This window comes from Polyergus mexicanus, unplaced genomic scaffold (genome assembly GCF_030449975.1).
Source record: "Polyergus mexicanus isolate NDT 795.1 unplaced genomic scaffold, iyPolMexi1.0 SCAF_10, whole genome shotgun sequence".
Classification (NCBI taxonomy): domain Eukaryota; kingdom Metazoa; phylum Arthropoda; class Insecta; order Hymenoptera; family Formicidae; genus Polyergus; species Polyergus mexicanus.
In genome coordinates, this window is record NW_027223330.1 from 987736 (window position 1) to 1007980 (window position 20245).

Genomic DNA, 20245 nt, shown 5'->3' on the forward strand with positions numbered 1-20245 from the left:
CGTATTAAGGAAAACTATAGTTTTTAGATTATCAAGTCTAAAGATATACTACAATCTGATCTTCAAATCCTTAAAATTTTTCTTCTCTCTCGTTCTTTTTATCTCGTAATTTATCAACTTTAAATCTCATAATATTAGGTGTACAACTTTGCTTCCGCCGTTTTCCTATAGATGGCTTTAGCGGTAAGTAGTGGTCGAAATAAATAGATCATAGACGTCATGCGATAAACTTGGGCATCTGTCAACATAACCCCATAGAAACATTAGTCGATTTGTGTCTGCATCATAAAGTTATTCTCGATTGAAAATGTCAGTTTACGAGTCAAATTCTCGTCATTTGCGGGAGATTTTAATTTTCTGCTTCAATATGAAGAAATCTGCGGCTGAGGTTCATCGAATGCTCTCAAATACTTATGGTGAAGCCGCTATTAGTGAAAGAATGTGTCGGCGGGTGGTTTCAACGCTTCAAGAACGGTGATTTTCACGTCGAAGACCGGCATAGCGGTGGAAGAGAGAAGGTTTTCGAAGATGCAGAATTGGAGGCATTACTTAATGAAGACTCGAGTCAAAGTCAAAAGAATTGGCACGATCATTGGGAGTGACTCAACAAGCAATTTTAAAACGCCTCAAAGACATGGGAATGATTCAGAATAATAAAGCCTCGAATTTCGGAAAAAAACGGCGGAAGCAAAGTTGTACACCTAATATATAATCTACGTTTTTTTCCAAATATTATGTATATTATTTTATAAGAATAGATCCTTGTATAAAGAAGAAATATATCTCAATTAAATATGGATACTTTAATCCGTAATATTCTGATTATTTTCTCAATCTCGCGAAGAAAAAGAAAATATTCAGTAAGAGTAAATGGTCACGGTATATTTTCGAGAAAAGAGAAATCAACCGGAATTACCTTCGAGTATAAAATCCCACCGCAGAGGTTTTGCCCTTTTCGGCAGACCAGTCGGTGCAATATTAACGCGGCTACATCGCTCTGCACTTTTCTCACGCGGTTTCAAGGGCCCTGATCGATGGCGAATGAATTAACGTTTCGCCGCGGAACGATTTCCGACTGGCGATAAATATTCAGCGAACCGTCTCGATCTTCTCTCGTTCTACTCTCGGACTCGATATGGCGCGCCTTTATCATTTATCAAAGACTCTCGTAATTTATTCAGGGTGTATCGAAGAGAGCCCACGATAAGCGAAACATACAGATTGCGGGCGATATTTGTAGATATCTGAATGTCCCAAACACTCGTAAAAAGAAACTGAACGGGTACACCGGGTGTAGTATAAAAATAGCTATATCCCTAGAAATGATCTACCATCGCACTACGTGTGATGTTGCAACTGTGTTGCGACTAATTATTTTTTAATTCTTTTGCCCACTATAAAAAAAAACTGATTGAAACTTCAGACAAAGTATCTGCAGACACACTATTTGAATTTTCAGACACATTCTTCTGAACTTTCAGAAAAAGACGACTCTAATGATTAAGACAGATTGTCCGAAATTTCTTTCAGACACCCAGAAAATTCAGACAAAAATGTGTCGAATTTTTTAGAAAATTTTTTACGATGTAATAAACAAAATATAATTGTATCTTCTATTATATTATCGTCAGAGCACGTATATTCTATAACTACTCAAAATGTCATCAATTTTATACAGACGAGGGATAAATAATAACCACAAATTCACTTCAAATATCGGTCAATGCAGATTCGAACAGTCAGTGATAATAAAACTTAATGAGCAGAATGTGGAATCGCAAAATTGTCAAAGAATTTGACACGTACACCTATTCTAAAATTGCTTCATCAATCGAATTTCAGACTGCAGCCATTTCTAATGTTGATTCTATCGAGAATCCCCCAAACAATGGTCATGTTTGCGGTATTTTGTAAAACAGGAACCTGGAGGGAGTTTCCAAGATCGTGTTACGCGCTCTCGGTATTTAACTTTTGAATTGCCGACGAGTTTGTTCCCGCACGCGATCCGAACCGAGTTTATGGGAACCTCGGGAAAAGTTTGACTCTCGCTTATTAGCCAGTCAAGTGAAAATTAATTGGACGTTCGATAGTATGATATAGAGCAAACGTCGAGAAACCTTGCGTCAATTATATCCAAAAGTTCACGATTGTTGTGTCTGATGAGTTGAAATCAATTATTTTTTTCTCCGAGCGTTAATTGACATTCACAGCAAGCCAATCTCCTTGACTCAGAAAAAAGCAACTATGCAACAGAAAACATTAACGGTCATTTTGGGATTAATAATTTTAATACACATGTTTTTGTTTGCTATATTGTATAATTGTAACTATGAACAAAATATTTTCGGGAAACAAAGCTTTGTATACACAATTCTCTTGAGAAGAGTTTTGTAGTTAAGGCCGCTTCAAACGATCCATAACTCTTGACAAACTTCTATTTCATCTACCTTGCAATACGAGAAACATTCGAGAGGGAGAAAAATCAGATTACACACATACATATAGAGAGAATACAATATCAGAATATGTATTCGTATATGTATATAACAATACACGGCACATAAAATAAAATCCTATCCCGGATTTCTTCCCAGTCGCGAATATTATACGATACTCTTCAGATATGAACGCTCACCTTGGTGTAAACGCCGGCGCTGGACAACTCGTTCTCGATGACCATGACGATGATGCCGAACATGCCCATCACGAGGGCGTAGTCGCTGATGCGCTTGCGCTTCTCGAACAGGGCCTTCCGCCTGCCCAGCCGGTAGCCGACGTTGGGCTTGTGTTTGGATCCGGGCCCGATGCTGCCGCCGCCGGACTGGCCCTTGAGGGACCCGCCGCCGCCGGCCAGCATGCGCTCGTCCATGTAACGGGGATACTCGGTGTGGACACCCACGAGGGCGATGCCGGCGTCTTCGCCGGCACCGGCACCCCCGGCGCTACCGCATCCGGCGGCCACCCCGGCCGCTCCCCCCGCGCCCCCCCCGCCGGCCACCCCGCCGCTGTTCTTCATCGCTCCCGGGATCGAGAGAGTCGACACTGGCTTCCGCAGCTGGAACAGCGAGAGTAAGTACGATTAAGCCAAGGGGGATGCACGTGGAGTGACATCGTGGGGGATTAAACTCATTTCCGAAAAAAAAAAAAAGAAAAAAAAGCTAATTTATTCTAGAAATCGTTAATTTATTCTTCCTCTCTCTTGAATGTGATAATTGCGACACAAGAACGTGCATAAATAGCGTGTGTAAAGTTACACTCTGTTCAACTGTCAACAACATTGACTGAAATTTCAGGCAAAGAGTCTGTAGCTTTTCTTGCAGACACACCGTCTGAATTTTCGGACAAAATGCTGTCTAAACTTTCAGACAGAATACTATCTAAATTTTCGGACAAAATGCTGTCTGATATTTCAGACAGAATACTGTCTGAATTTTTAAACACATTTCAATTTTTGGACAAACTCTTCTAGGGTTTCAAGAAAAAAAAAAACTCTGATGATATTAAGACAAATTATGTGAAATTTCTTTCAGATTTGAAAATTCAGATAAAGATGTGTCTAAATTTGTAGAAAACTTTTTACAGTGTACATATAGGGAAAAGTTGGATAAAACAGGGTAGGCGGGTCAAACCGGGTACCCCTGTTTTTTCATAATAAGTGTTGCTATTTATAGTTAACTTGTGTTATTAGTTGTAGATTGGCATCATCATTATTTTAAAACAAATCGTGCCCCTGTGCACACGATATTTCCTTTTTAATAGAAGTTCAAAGTTTTTAGTCCCAAAAAGATCGATATCGAGGCAAGAATCGAGTTGTCGTGTACTTTTTCTATATAAAGCATCTGTTTCGGTAAATGCAGCACTACATTCTGTACATATTAGAGAGTGTATCATATTAATTTTGATCAGCACTTTGTACGCCGGAATATACAACCGCCATATTTGTTACTTTCCTTGTGTTTGGGGCAAAACCGGGTACTTACATATCTCGTGTAATGAAAAGAGGAAGAACTATTATCCTGACTTTGTCTCCCAACAGAAAACAGTTGGAAACAAAAACTAACACTCAGAAAAAGAAACCGCTAAACACAAAAAAAAAAAAAAAAAAGATTTTTCTGACCTAACCTAAAATTAAAAAGTTAAATAAGGAAGTTCTGCAGCAATGTCGAACAAGAGGATATCTTTATTTGTGATTTTTTTGTCAATAGAATACGTCTATATATTGTATTTTGATTAAAATAAATCTAGATTTTGTAATTACACGGTGTTTTGCATATTTTCAAATGGATATCCGATTTGAATCTACCGATAGGATAAAACCGGATACTTTGACTTCTTCACAAAATATTGTTATTTTTGGTAACTAAAAATTTTTTTTCAGCAACTGGCCTTATTTTCTCATAGTTTAAGGTTCATTAAAGACTACTAACGGTCGGCAAAATTGTTTTTATTCTCAGATTTTTTGTAGAAAGACAAATCCAAAAAGGTACGCGGTTTTAAAGGTAAAACACACAAAGTAAGGACTTTCCTCTATATTTCCAAGACTTTTGAGAGACTTTTAAGAGTTGAAAATTGAAATATTTAAGAGAGACAGAGAGAGAGAGAGAGAGAGAGAGAGAGAGAGAGAGAGAGAGAGAGAGGAAAGTAGCGAGAAGCAGGGCTTTCTTTCTTTCCTTCCCATTATTTTTTCTTCTTTTGCGTGAGAGAGTGTGACTCATGCTAACTTGGAAATAAATGGCTCAGGACGACTCGTCTTAATAGCGAGCGCGTAGTCCTGATTTATCGAGCAAAACGTGGGCGGTCGCATAAAATCTTTCAGCCAGAGCTCCCGAGAGGGACACGAGACGGCTTTCGATCGATGGAAATTATTCCATCTGGCTAGCCAACTACTGGCGATACGAGTTAACGAGTGTCTCGAATGTGCAGTGCGAAATTCCATGGTACGCGAGCCCTGGCGCGGATCGAAGGGAAAAAAATGTTTATTCAAAAATGCAGCACTTCGTCTGAGAGCTCCTGTCTGTGATTTCTGTGCAACAAAAAGCGCGCTCCTAATCACGTTAACTTTTTTCCCGGCCCTAGTCGGGGATGAAGTATCGGAATGGTTGTATTCTTTTATCGCTTGCTGTTTTTTTTTCCGCTTTAGGCGAGCTTTCAGACGGCATAAAATAAGCAGGAGCTGTGAAGATTTCACTTCGATTTTACAATGGAAAGGTCAATGTTGTCGTTTTCTTTTCTCCTTTAAAAAAAAAAAAAAAAAAAAAAAAAAAAAAAAAAAAAAAAAAAAAAAAAAAGGGAGAAAAGAAGTTTATCTCTCCGACTTCGTGCTAACGCTGGCGACTTGATTACTTCGAAGTAAACAGGCACTAATGAAGAAGACTCAATACGTGTGTTTCTACTTTTAGCGCTACATGAGACAAGATACTAAATTTGCTCTTCGTATCAAAAAAATAAAGCTCTAAATTAAATTATTTATATCGAAAACCATTAATATTGAAAAATAAGTATCTTTAGTTATAATAAAATAAATTTTGCATCCTCTAATAAAATTTTAAAAAAATTCATAAAATATTCAATGTCGAAAAATAAAATTAAGATACTGGATCGAAAAACATTAAAATCTCTTGCACTATTGTATTGTAAGATATTATAAAATTATTAAAAATATATACACTGTACACAAAAAATATAGTGCCCACGATCTCGCTTGTAGTATTTTCTCGACCGATCTGCTCTGGCGCGTTTCCTCTCTCCTTCAGTCCAGGATGAACGAGAAATCTGAGCGCATCATGTCACAGGAAGACCTGTCGTCAGCGCCTATGTATCTCCCTTCCCTCTTCCCTCTCTCCCCCACCCCCGTTGGATTTCACTCCGTATACCGGGTGTGCCGGTCGCACTTTAACACGGAACGGAATACAGAATGGGGTGCATGCACACCTGTCTCTACCAGTCTATGGGGATTGCACGTACGAGATGTGTCTATCATCTCGAGAGAGCGCGTCTTCGAGCCGATGAGTTAAGCTAGAGAGCTAGAGCGTGGGTCTGCGTGAGCGAGTTTCGCTCAATGATGGTGCTAGACAGACACCCGTCCTTTTTTGCTCCATTTGCGTCATCGTAAGATTTTTTTGTCAATAGAGAGCGGATAAAAGTATTTAAGAGTGACGATCTTCTACGACACTCTTCTCGGATTCGAGTCAGGTAAAAGGTAAGGTCTCGCGGATCTTTCGAGCTTTCGTGCTAAATAATTTATTCCTGTGTTTTGCCGACGATATTACTTAACTGCGGATAATCAACAGGAAGGGAGGCTCTGATGAGATACTCGTTGGAATGCACCGGCAGGAGGAAGATTTCGCGCAGTATGACCTCGTGATCTTTCTCACCAACCGGGGGGAGAGGGGTTAAGGGAGGAAGACTGTGTTACTGAGGGAGGATGGAAAGGGGGATACAGGGATGAGGCGGTGGTAGTCATGGAGACCGTCCCGAGAGGCTTCCTTAATTCAAAGCTTGATTGGCTTGGGCAATCTTAAAACTTGTATATGCTCGACAAAGCTTCTCTCTTTCTCGCCCGTACTTTACGATTACTCGCGACCGCGATAAAGAACCACGCGAATTGCCAGTGACGTTTCCAACGTTTTTCATCCCTTCCGATTCACGTTGATTTTCGAAGTTGGATTATTTTAATTGGAAAATGCCTTCATTACGAATTAACACGATGACACGATTGAGTATTAAGTCGATTAAAGGCCCATTTGTTTTGAATTTATATTAGATAGAATAATATAAGAGAACTGGATTTGTGTATGTGACACAGTATAGATGATAAATTAATAGTTACTAATAGTTATACATTGTAAAAAATTTTCTAAAAATTTACAAACATTTTTGTCTGAATTTTCAGATCTAAGTGTCTGAAGAAAATTTCAGATAATCATCTCTATCTTAATCATCGTTTTTCTGACAGTTCAGAAGAGTATGTCTGAAAATTGAAGTATGTCTGAAAATTCGCACAGTGTGTCTTCAAAAAAAGCTACAGATACTTTGTCTACTTGAGTCAATTTTTTTACAATGTATATACATTAACGAAAAACATAATAATCCTATTACATCGACATTAAAAGCTGTCATAATTTTCGTCGCTTGACACTCTTTTTGTCCTCTCCTTTCCTTTTCCTTATTATAGCTTATTATTTATAGACGATGTTGCAATTTGTTCTAATCTAAAGATATGATACTCTTGCGACGATTCATTCCCACCGAATCGAATCGTATTAATTTCCTCCGCCTGTAAATCTACCCCATCCATCCTCCTTCCTCTTCCGCTCCCGTTGACGTTTAATAAAGTCAACTTTTCCTCTCGCAAAGCCGCAATCTTTCCAGCAACTTGCGGCGTTCTCTCGCGCGAGAAAAGCGATAAAACTGTCGGCCGTCGCCGAAGAAACGAAAAAGAAGAAGAGAGGAAGAGCGGGGGAGCGAGGGAGATGGGACGAATATGATCTTCGCTTCGTGCGTATTTGTGAAGCATTCGATATCTCGCACTCGGGTTTCACACTCGGCTCGGTACATTGTCACCGGTATTATAGTTTCGAGCAAGAAAGCAGTGTTGCACTGAACCGAGAAAGAAAGAGAGAAAGAGAGAGAGAGATGTGAGTCAAGTGGTACGGGATGAGAAGAGAGAGAGGCTACTAGTATTTGCGGTTCGGTTGTCATACATACACCCACACTCCTCGGATTAGTATTAAATCTGAACGTCTCTCTTCACTTGAATTTCAGATACTCGTCTCGTAAGCTACACGATGTAGCGTGTATCGCGGCAGATGTCCTTCGTACATTTCTCTAACGGGTTAGGTTAGGACCTAACCTAACGGGTAGTTCGAAAAATTTGGATCTATCCATTCCATGATGAATTTACACCGTAGAAAGGAAATTGACTGAAACTTCAAAGTGTCCGCAGCTTTTTTGCAGACACGCTGTTTGAATTTTCAGAAACACTTCAATTTTCCGACATAGTCCTCTGAAGTTTGAAGAACAATGATTCTGATTATTAAGACGGATTGTCTGAAATTTCTCTTAAACACCTAGATTTAGACAAAAATGTCTCTGAATTTTTTTTAGAAAACCTTTTACAGCGTAGAATCGATATATATATATTATTGACGAAAATACGTTGATTTTCGCGCGGGATCCATTTAAATAAATTAATTTTAAAATTATTTTTTTGTGCTTTGTTGAAATATTCTGCTTCTATCTGGGCCCCATATCAGATCAAATACTATGTTTCCATTGATTACATCGTATTTAACAACGATTTCTCCGGACGGGGTTAGTTGTTTCTGAATAAATCAATAAAATTTTCTGATCATCTTTATGATCTTTTATTAAATAAACGGTAATTATTATCACTGAATAGTAAGAGGACTTTTAAATTTAATAGGACGGTCTTTTAGATTTAGTTTTTTCCTCTATAAAATTGTAAGTGGATTAATAGTCTGCCCAGATTTGTTATCATCGTATAAAGCTACATATTCTAGTAAGCTTGCTAAGATTTTACACGCTTTTCTTATAAATGATATAAACTCTTAAATAGAATGTGTTTGCTGGAGAACGATTTATCATGTTGACTTCTTTAATAACAGACTGACTTCTTTCAAACAATCGCTTTGTTATTATCTCTCTTTTCTTAACTACGTTGATTTAATTCTGTCTTTTGCTAATAGTAATGTATATTAATTTTTAATATTATTCTTTTTTTCTTTTTCATTTACTACTTATATTTTCTGATTAAATTTAAATTTGCTCTCTATCCTTTTTATTACAATCATGTTGTTAAACTACTTACTTTATCGCATTATTATCTTATTTGCATCTACTTGATGTATCTTTCCCTCTTTCTCTTTCTTCTCGTGTACTAAAAGGATTTTCATCCCGTTTAGCCTTAAATAAATAAATAAATAAATAAATAAATAAATAATCTCGAAATATCACGACAAACATATTGGAAAAAAATAATTCCAACTTCTCCCTCGATAAATAAAAATTCCATATTAAGTATAAAAGTTCGAAATCGGATTTCCGAAATATATGTAGAAAGGCCGAGGGTTCGTTCGTCCATGCGCATTTTGAATATCCGCGAAGCGAAATTACCGGCCGTGCATTATATACTCTGTCTTGGCGATAATTCACGACAATAAACGGCCGTCGTTAAACACGCTTCTGCTCGTGCATCCTCGTAGATGCATAGAGTTCGAATCGAACGAATCACGATAATTGTCAGTGCAGCATCCCGAAATGTTCTCTCGCTCCAGTTTTCGGCGGTTTATATCGCACATCCCCTTCTCCTCTCTTGCCCTTCCCTCCTATCCGTGTTCTGCGAACATAATCTCTCTAATGGAACCGCGAGATAACGGCTTCGGGGAGGGGGAGGAAGAGGGAAAGGGGGGGGGAAGGATGGAAGGGTGGGGAGGGGAATTCCACAAGCGGGGAGTCCCATGATGAATATGATCGGTGCGACCAATAATTCAACATATATTACGAATTATGGCATTATCTCGACGCTCTTGTTGAACAAGTTTCACGCGCTCGTTTTCGCTTGGCATTAAATCGATAAGATCACATGGTGACGCGACGCGATACACACAGTTCTTCTCTTTTTCGAGCTTCGACCGATTATCATAGTCATATATCTCGCCCTGTGTTTTCCCACAAAATAACCCGAGCCTCGTATATAAATACCCCTCGTCATCGGTCCGTATCAATATTGACGAAATCAAACCCGCGGTCGTATTTCTGGTTTTTCTCTATCTTGCTTACCCGAGAGAAATCGTCTCGTGCTATTACCGACGTAAAACGGGTACGTTGCCAAGAGAATATGCCATATTAATACTTGCTTCAACTTTACCGCAGAGCACGTATTCTTTTTAATAAGATGCCAATTGTTTCCAGAATTTTCTTTTTTGTAATTCCTGTCTTTAACTACAAATACAATTCAGTCATTCAAAGATGACAAGCGGAATAAATTTTGTGCAGTTCGATAGCTTGTACAGTCGTAGAAAGATGTCCAAAACAAAGTAATATTTTTGTAAGACGGGAGCATCGATGCATGCTTGTTCCCATACAGCACCGAAAGATTGCAAAAACGTTGCATAGATCTTACATTGAAACATTGTAATATTGCACAGAAGTTGCGAAATGTTTTTGCAATGTTACTGCAAGCCTGCGGTAACGTTGAAATGTCCGCCCTCAGAAATATTTCAATGTAAAACTACAGTAATGTTACGGTGCAATGTATTTGTAATATTTAAATACATTGCTACAAATATGCAAAACGCTTCAAATTTAATACATAAAGTTTGAGAACATATAAAAACATCCAAGAGAGATAAGAAAAAAGATTGTGAATTTACGTAATTACAACGAGTTTTTTCTCGTTTTTCGTAGATGTCTTTATATATTCTCCAAGTTTATCTATTAAATTTGAAGCATTTTGCATATTAAAAAATTATTATCAAATTTTTGCTTTTATATAAAAATGGGAACTATTAAACAATTTTCTGTTATCTAATTAATATCGCTATTTTATAAATTATTTACAAGTTTAAGAAATTGATAATGATTAAACAATTTAATTCATAAAAATTAAAATTTTATTTATATAAATATTAAACTCCATATCTTAAGTAGACAATAAACGGATAAATTTTAACTTTTTTCGGATAATTATTTGTCCGATTTCTGAACACTCAATTCAATATCTAAATTTCCTGCGTTGGGATTGTATCGAACAAATTAATCTGATAAAAATAGTTATTATACCTTTAATATTACTAACCGCTTTTTGCAAGCTTTACATAACCATCGTGATTAAAACTTAAATACAGAATAGATAACGCAACGCGCGCCGCATAGTGGTAAACGAACGAAGTAGCGATTATCAAAAACTGTCTTTTGTAATGTTTTTGAAATGTTGCTGTAACATTGTCATAAAATATTACAATTCCATATTCCAATAATGTCTCAACAATATTTCATTGCAACTTGCAAGATTGTAACATTGCTGCAATATAATTGCAATGTTCTGTGCTGTATGGGTTAGCGAATCAGAATTATATTTTTCTCATAACTGTCGTATCTGTCGATATACGAATCGATTGCCAATGCGATGATGATATAAAACACGCGATGAGGTCGTCGTTAAGCAATAATCCAGGTCTCGAATTAATCCAGGACTTCGGCGAGAGAGATTTTCGTAGCTCACAACTTTATTAACTGAAGGAGGAAAGGGAGCGAATTGTTCGGGAATTATTATTCTAGCATTTCAAAAATTCGGAGGAAGTAGTCACACGGATTACCGACCCGCAACGCTGGGTTTAATAAAGATATTACGACGAACTGGCATTTATTAGTTTTCCCGCGTACTAGAAAAACTCGGAAATTTCATCGGCAATGAAAATTTACATAAATCGCTCCACGAAATGAATAATGTTAAACATTAACACCATTTTATGTATACCAATAAGTTGAAAACTGCAAAATTCATTATTTGCGCCAAATCATTTTTTTTTAAATATTTTTCTTTTACTTTTATTCTAATTGTATGTTATATAATATTTACGTTAATGGAGAAAAATTAGGAAAAAAAAATTTGAACATTTCTCTCAAACGTGCATTTAATTTCTAAATAATTATTATGCGCCATAAAATGTTTATTTTTAAAAAATGTTCATTTAGCGACAGCACGCCGTATAACATGAATACAGTTTGAAAAATTGTGTTTCCTTATTAAAAAATATGCCAGTTAAAATTCCGCATGCAACGGAAACGATTAAAGGGTAGATAAAGCGATTTGGGATTGGAAAGAACGAACAATCTATTTACCGAGCGTTACGTAACAAAGTTTACAAGGAGGCAGCGCTCCATGAAATTGCCGACATTATGTGGACGCGATATAAAGTACACGTGTCCCATTCGCGAGCCCCTCCTTACTTTCCGGAGAATGAATCATTTCCCGGTCAGCGCAAAACCACTGGAGGATTACGCCTAGAAGGAGATGCTCGAGAAAAGAGGCAGCAGCCGCAATTTCCAAGCGGGCCAGGCCTCCCATATAATTCTGCGGTTATATTGCACTTTCCAGACTATTTCGCTCACGTCGCCAATATCGCATCGTTGTTTTCGCGTTTGCAGATTATCCTTTATCTTTGGATTGAATTGTTCTTACGGATTATCATGTCCCCGCGCTGTAATATCTAGATGTTATTGACTGGAGAACGTCCCTCGACACTCGCGGAAGCTTGGGAAAATAATTACAAAGGATCGCGACAGCTCAGATCCTCCCGCAAAACATCAGCGGCTGCCCTTGGTCGGAAAAAATAAAAGAAATCCTCGTTGTCAGGATTGTCGTACTCAAATCTTGTAAAAAAAATTCACTGATTTTCCACTTTCGTTCACAATTTCGAATAAAGAGAATATTTTAAAGATTTTTTTTCGTGCAATTTGTCAAAACAAATCTTCTTTAATATTATAATTCAATAAAGCCTCGAATTTCGAAAAAAAAACGGCGGAAGCAAAGTTGTACACCTAATATTTTAATTTTTGACACTTTATTCCTATAGTAAATAAAAAATGAAATAATTTTTAGTTAACTTATAGCTAAATTTAATATCGCGTATGCTATCTCATTTATTGACAATACTTTCACTTTCTCTTTCTTTTTCAAAATCTCATGAGAATTTGCCGATTTCTCCAGATTCAAAAAATTCCCTGACAATTCCAGGTTTTCCATATTTTTCCACGGAGCAGACACCCTGGTTGTCAATACAATCCTGCCTCACGCGTGAAAAATTCAGAGAGCATCGGGCATATTAAATTCATCGAAGTGTTAAGGTTTAAAGTTCTCACAGTCCGTCGAGTTTAAAGATTCATGATCCTTTTTCCCCTGTATAATTTCAAATCTTCACATTGATTGGATTTCTATAGCCCCTCTTTTCTTTTCTCTCAATGTTGTCAGGTTCCTAGATCCCTTTAAATTTTTAAATACAACGGCGTCTTCGTGTCTATGGAGTCTCAGGCCTTCTGACCGCATTATACATCCGACCCCCGCGTTTACGCGAACGTGCGTCTCGATCTAATCAGGGGATTAAGGAGGAAAAATATTCGGGCGATCTCGAATTCGCTCGAATGGGAAAAGTAGGGAAAGCAGAAGCAATTTTCAACCGAGAAGCTCCCGCAAGCTATTGCATTCCCGTTGGCAACACGCTCTCTTTTGTTGCTCCTTTCTCATTCTCTTCCCCTTCCCCTCCCTCTCCTCCGGGGCTTCCTTTTTTGTTTTTACGTCGATTTAGCGGATACGTAATCGACGGTGAAATAGTTTCAACGGCAAAAGCACGGAGGCAAAGATAGAAAGAGAGAGCTAGATAGAAAGTTATACATTTTATATTGCATCGTGTGTAAAAGCCTTCCGTAACCGACATATTCGCGTTTTCGCATCGTCAGTAATTTCATAAGCCAAACGAGACTATTGCGATTCTCGGAAAAGCTGGAAAATGCCTCGCTTTTACGTTAACGCGCGAGAAAAATCATTTACTTTAACTAGAAGGCAAGAAACGTGGTTATGCGCAGTTAAATTTTTGAAAAGAGGAGAGGAAGTATTTGAATCTGTTCCTTGTTCAGAATTGATAAAAGGTCCCTCGATCAACATTTAAAGCGGTTGCTTAAAGAACAGCACATAAGAATGAAGAAATGAAGAGCGACGGTCAAATATAAACGTCGCGATATCGACGAAAGCATCCCCGACGAAGAAACTCGTGTCGCCCATCGCTGAGCGCGAGTAATGCCGACGATCAATCGTCCGTAGGTCGCATTGTTAAATTTTTAATCCCGTTTATCCCGAGTCAAGGACGAGCAGAGTGAGAGAATGAGACAGCGAGCTAGAAAGACGGAAAGACAAAGAGACGGAGATTCTTTAAATGTCTACGGTATCGTACAAAGTCATGAGCAGTCTCGAAATTTCTCTTCAATAAACAAAGAAACCGTTACTATCTTAATAAACAACGTTACACTGGAAAATATTTTTCAGAAAATTCAGATAAATTTGGAGAATTTTTGAATCTGGGATTTCTTTGTCTGAAAGAAATTTCAGACAATCTCCCGATCATCAGAGTCGTTTTTCTGAAAATTTTTAGAAAATTGAAATGTGTCTGAGAATTCAAACTCTTGAAGTGTCTGCGAGAAAGCTGCAGATATTGTACTTCGTCTGAAGTTTCAGTCAATCTTTTTACAGTGTACAATATTTGAATAAATCGTTGTGCTGCTTTAATAAAAATTGCGTATCGATACTTTAAACTCTCAATATTAAGTACAATTTTTAAATTTATAATTTACAAAATTATAATTCTCTCAATATTCTGATCCTGTTATCCACAGAATAGCTTCTCCTGTAAAACATCGTGTTTACGATACGACAGCAAAATATTATGATACAGTATATATCATTAAATATCATTTTTGTAAAATAATAGATAACATTCGCCAATATGGCATAATTTGATAGAGCGATCGAGCGAGAGAAAGAACGGTCGGCATCTTGATCGTGAAGTTTCTCGAAGAGAGACGAAATCGTGAAAAGAATAATCTAAGATAGGAGCGAGACAATCTCTTAATTGCATTCGCCTGAAGCGGCGGTTAGCGAGCACAGAGAGTATACATAAGCACTTTTAATAGAGAACTCACGTAACTCACTTCGGCGCACAGATAGTTACATCTTTCAACCGGGACTTTGCTTTGAAGAATCGCAATGCTTTTTGGAGCATCGCCATCTCGAAGAACTTAATTAACTCACTGTATACAAAATTCTCATTGAGAATATATAATTTTTTATTCACATAAATTATCTCGTCTCTCTCTCTCTCTCTCCCTCTCTCTTTTTTGAGAACGCATGTCAAATTTACTGACTCGAATTAAATCAGCCATAAAAAGTAACGTCAATCCCAGATTTTTTTTACCAAATATCACAAGAGAGAGAAACATTCTTAGATCTTTTCAAATCGAATGCATCGTATCTATATAAGTTCACCATGATTCAGAGCTGTAATACTTTGATATCTGTAAGCGTTTGAAAGATTAAAAAAACAAAGATGAGAATTATATAACAAACTTATATTAAATTAAGTACAAAAATTAGATTTTCGATTTTTTAATTAATAATTATGAGTCTAATAAATATTGAAACATGTATAATGCCTAATGTATTGTATTTATATTAAATGATGACTGAATTGCAGCTTTCTTTTTATTTTACATCGACCATTTTTCATGTAGCTTGCAGTAACATGGCTTACGTTATATATACTCGTTATATTCGTTACATATATATATATATATATATATACTATAATGGTGAAAGAGAATTTTCATTCCGTGTGTCGCTCGCAGAAATAAATATAAATCCAGGATTCTCCGAGACTTCTTGGGAGATGCATATTTTCTAATCTCTAGTTTCATAGCTTTTGAAATTTTTACATTCGTGCTGTTGAATTATTCGCGATTGGTTAAAATTAAATTAGATGATTAAAATAAAACGAAAAGTATTAATATTTCTTGAAAAAATTCTTCTAATCAGAAAGTTGTAAAATACGATTTTTAGAAAATCAATTCTGCAGCATAAACTTGAGGTTGGCTCGTTTGAAAATAACTTTTCGTTGACAATTCTAGAGATAACCATCATGACTAAAAATAATTCGATAAAGTATAAAAGAAATAATTATTGTTAAATGCAAAAGGACAAAAAATCAGAATATTTTATGCCAAAATATTAGATATATTAACAGACACAAATAAAATCATAGAGACAGAATACAAACTTATTATAATTTATGATTTAATGTAATTTGACTTAATATCATTTACTTAGCAAATAATCGTTAACAGTGTTATAATGATAACGTAACATTCTGATCGTAAAAAAGTCTCCATAACATCTTTTTACTTCACGTTGATTTTAACAGAATCGATCTTTATAATTCTTTTCTCGCTTCGATACTGAGAATCAATTACCGCTAATCTTTTTCCCTGTTTTAATTCTAGTAAAACCAATTTTTGTAATCTTTCTCTCTCGCTTCAGTTCTAACGAAACCAATCCCGGTGAATTTTTCTCCTGCTTCACTTGTAATAAACGGAGACCGATTCATCGACCATTTATTTATTTTTCTTTGTACGTCGAACGAGAAAATTTCGATGTTGATGGCGTGAAAAAGCATCGAATAAGAGTGCACGATAATAAAACCGGATCGGTATGTCCATTACCTCGCAGGAAACTTTCATGAGGATTCTGATAATCGAGAGATCGTACTCGACGAAACGATATTGCACTTCGAATGAGAAGTATCCCTTCTCAATCGAACGCGAATTATTCAGCGAAGTGAATCGGAGTGTTTTATCGAAAAATTTCAGTAATTTTCCTAATTACTGAACTCCAATTCATAAAGTATTTGGTTAATTATTTCCGCCCGATTTAATTGTTACGTCACAACATGAGGACGAAATAGCTTTCTCGCACGTATTATGATTGATATTACCAAAATTATTTACGATAATCTTGTAATATTCTTACATTTGTCACAATAAATTCGATGATGTCTATGAAAAAAAAAAAAAAAAAAAAAAAAGATTGCGGTTCTTTTTGGCGAATGTTCCGTCAAAATTAAATTTAATGATCCAAGTGACTAATCGTAAGTTTAAGCACCAGACATAAAAGCCAGCATCTAGTGATATAAAAATATGTATGAGTACACAATTCATATTTACAACGCGAAACTTTATACCATGTAAAACGCGAGGATTATATTACCTATCATAAAATTTTACACAGAGCGAGATTACTCGATAAAATTTTTCACGTTGTCAAAATTACAAGAAATGCAAGTACACGTCCCTTTTGGCGTATTTTTCTTTACAAGAGAGCAGCATCGAGGATAATTTTACTTTAGTAAACTTCAAGTCGTCTATCGCAAACTAAGAACGACCTCTTCGTCAATAAGTGTGATATTGTTTCCTCGACCCCGTTTGCACTCCACCATCATTCTCCCTTTGCCGTCTTCTCCCTCAATTCTCGGTCGCCATCTACCCCTCAATGCAGCCGGTGAAGCGAAGTGATATAAAGTGTCCCAATTGTCTGATTCGTACGGTATATGAAAGCCATTTCTTCCCCTAACCCCGTGCTTCCTTCATCCTCACAACCCCCGACGTGCTCGGGGTGAAAATTCGCGTAGACGTCTGCGTGGATTGACGTTGGAATTAAACTGAAATTTCGCGGGTCACCCTTCGGTCTCCTCTATGTCTCCCCAAACTTTCCAAACGCATTCGGACTGGTTACAACGTTCGCGATTTTATACCCAACCATTGACACGGTGATTTTTGAGGGAAATTTCGAACGTAGTTCGATCCCTTCATCGTGACAATATCCAACAAAATTCGCTAAAGACATAAGGCGAAAGTTTTTAACAAAGAGAGATGGGAGGGACGAGTAGAAGAAAGAGGAGTACATTATCCCTCAGTAATTGACCTAATATATTGGCATACCGGGCGATCTGATAATATTCGGGAAAGCCTAATTTCCAGCCACTCGATCGAGCATGACAATCGCATTTATCACACGCAAATTGTAATCCATTTAGGGGCATTGTAAGCGAGTTTAATCGATTGTATACGGAATATAGAGAGTGTACTACTGAACGCTTTGTTAAACTTCAGAGAGTTGAATGCGTAACAAAACTACATTCTTAGACTAATCTCAAGGGAGCGGAGTTTCTTCTAAACGAAATTTTCATTTGAGACTAAGAGAAAAGTACACTTTCAAACATTTAAAGGTTAATCTAGGTCTTGTCTCGTGCCCTCTGTCTTTTGTTTCTTGCTTCTTGTATTTATTTTTGTCACATGGAGCCGAGAAATATCGTCATGTACAATTTGTCCCTTCTAATTTTCCGAAAAAAATGTTATTTCACATATAAACCAATCACAGACCGATATTCATAGTCTATTAGTTTTTATATTACGATTATCTTAAATAAAAGTCTTAGACTACGCTTACACGTTACACCTAATCGGATTTAATAACATCCGTAGTTTTAAGGCTGGCCAATCACAATCATTCCATTCTTCAGAGGAATAGCTGTGATTGGCCAATTTTACAACTACGGACGTTATTAAACCCAATGAAGAGTGCCATGTAACAGAATTCTCAGATGCTAATGCAGCATTCTTATTGGCTAATGATGTTTAAGGAAATAAAATTATATTATAACGTATTTTTCCATATTTTAACCACATTTCTTCATTTTTTTTTCTTTGAAATTTTTCTAAGCTTCTATTGCATTTTCTCCTTTCTCATGTCAAGTCGTTTTCTTCCTTCTTCTTTAGCCTTCTTTTCTTTTTATATGTCAAGATGATCATAATTATTATTATCATCTAGCTTCATCCATCTGAATCTCTTCATTTTCTTTGTCATATTTTTTGATTATGTCGCACTTCTCGTTCGCCCATGTCCGCGATATCGTCATCGTCATCGTATTTAGCATGCCATATAACATGCATATCCAAAAGACCCGAAGATATCCTTATCGTTCAAAGATCATCTTCGGGATGTCTTCCAGACGTCTTTTGGATATTGCATGCTATGTGGGTTAATGCGATGTTTCTTCGCTTTCTGTCGTCGAAGATAAAAGTTAACAAACTCCAGAAAAGATAGGAACAAGTGATATAAGAAACACGATTGTCTGTAAAATAGTGCGCGAAGAGACAAAAAGCAAGAAACAGGAAGCAAAGAGCACATTGTAAATTAACTTTTATATCTCTCTAACTTACCTAAAGAATCTATCAGAACTGTAACATCCCATAGCTTTTCTACAGGATCAAGAATCGACGTTAAAATCGCCTAATTTCCATTTAATCAAATTCCGTCGTCAGCTAATCGACGAGCGATTACCATTGCTTTACCAACCTGTTTAGTGACATCTACGTATAAATTGTCCGCCTCTTCAAGTGAGATCCGCCTTTTTCAGAGTGTCGCCGGCACTTTTACGTAACTCCGATTGTTCGTAGCCGGATAAAAGCACTTGATCGAACTCGATCCGTCGCGTCGCGACGCGGGATCGTCTCGCGGGCTCCGTCGAGTCGCTCATGTCCGAGTCTTCGCAAACCCGAGGAGCTCGAAGCGACGAGGAGTGTGGTCGACCCTTAGTTTTAAAGCGCGATCATACGAGCGGATCGTTCGTCCCGACGATTCCAGTCCTCGTTCATCTTCGACTCCATACCACATTCCCGGGTCCAATGATCTCTTGGCGGAAACTACTCCGGGAAGGGATGGGTAAGGGAGTCTGTTGGAGATCGTCGAATAGAATATTACCCCCGGAATTAACGACGGGGGGGATCGTTCGTCGCCACATCGACGCGGCACGTCGCCGTCTCGTGAGCGAGCACTTGATAACCGATAACATCGTATTTTTCATTCGACGTCCTTGCCGCAGCAACATCGCGGCGATATCGCAGCAACATTGTGCGTCCCCGTGATCCTCTTAGTGACTCCTCGCGACTGCGCTTTCTTCCGCAAGCCGGCTGACTGCTACCATCCTCGCTGCATTCCTCCTCCTCCATCACGGTGGCGACTAACACGGCCGGCTTTTTCCATGAAAGCGAATCTCGTGATCGGATACGAGCTGAAGAAGCATTGTCCAAGTTTCGGCGAGGTAAATGGAGCCGAGAGTATATGGTAGTATATTGTATATATAGGTCTGAGAGAGGAAACGTTATATTTTATTTATCTTCGATAAACTCTTACTGTAAGAAACGAGAAGTTAGATAGAATGTGATATACGTTAGGTTGTCTCGCCATTTTTCTTTTTTTTCCGAAAGTGATCCGGGAAGCTAAGTAAAATTGAGATGATCGGGAGATTCGAAGTGTTTGAAGTTCAGGATCACCAATGCTCGAGATGGAATTTTTAATTTGAAAGATCGAGAAAGTTCGCAGCTCGATGACAGATTTTAACATCCAATTCTAAATTCTAAGATCAATGCGAGGAATGTGAAGCTTGCGATAATTTGCGCCGAAGTCCCGAATCTTATGAAGTTCTAGAAGATCAAGAATTTTTAATCATCAATTTTAATCATAATTTAACAGAGTGTCTATTGGAAGCTCGTAAAAAAAATTTCCTGGGAATTCCCTAATTTTTCAGGTAATTTGTACAAAACTCCAGGTAAAATTAGAGAA

At 37.4% G+C, this 20245-nt stretch overlaps 1 protein-coding gene across 4 annotated transcripts in view; it reads right to left on the minus strand.

Annotated features, from left to right (window-relative positions):
• Nucleotides 1–20245, minus strand: part of Sk (small conductance calcium-activated potassium channel) — a 163724-nt gene that overhangs the window by 38981 nt on the left and 104498 nt on the right. For all 4 annotated transcript variants that reach the window (XM_070303586.1, XM_070303589.1, XM_070303587.1 and 1 more), the window contains one exon: nt 2636–3055. In XM_070303586.1, the coding sequence (XP_070159687.1) occupies nt 2636–3055 (420 nt within the window). The remainder of the gene's footprint in view (nt 1–2635; nt 3056–20245) is intronic.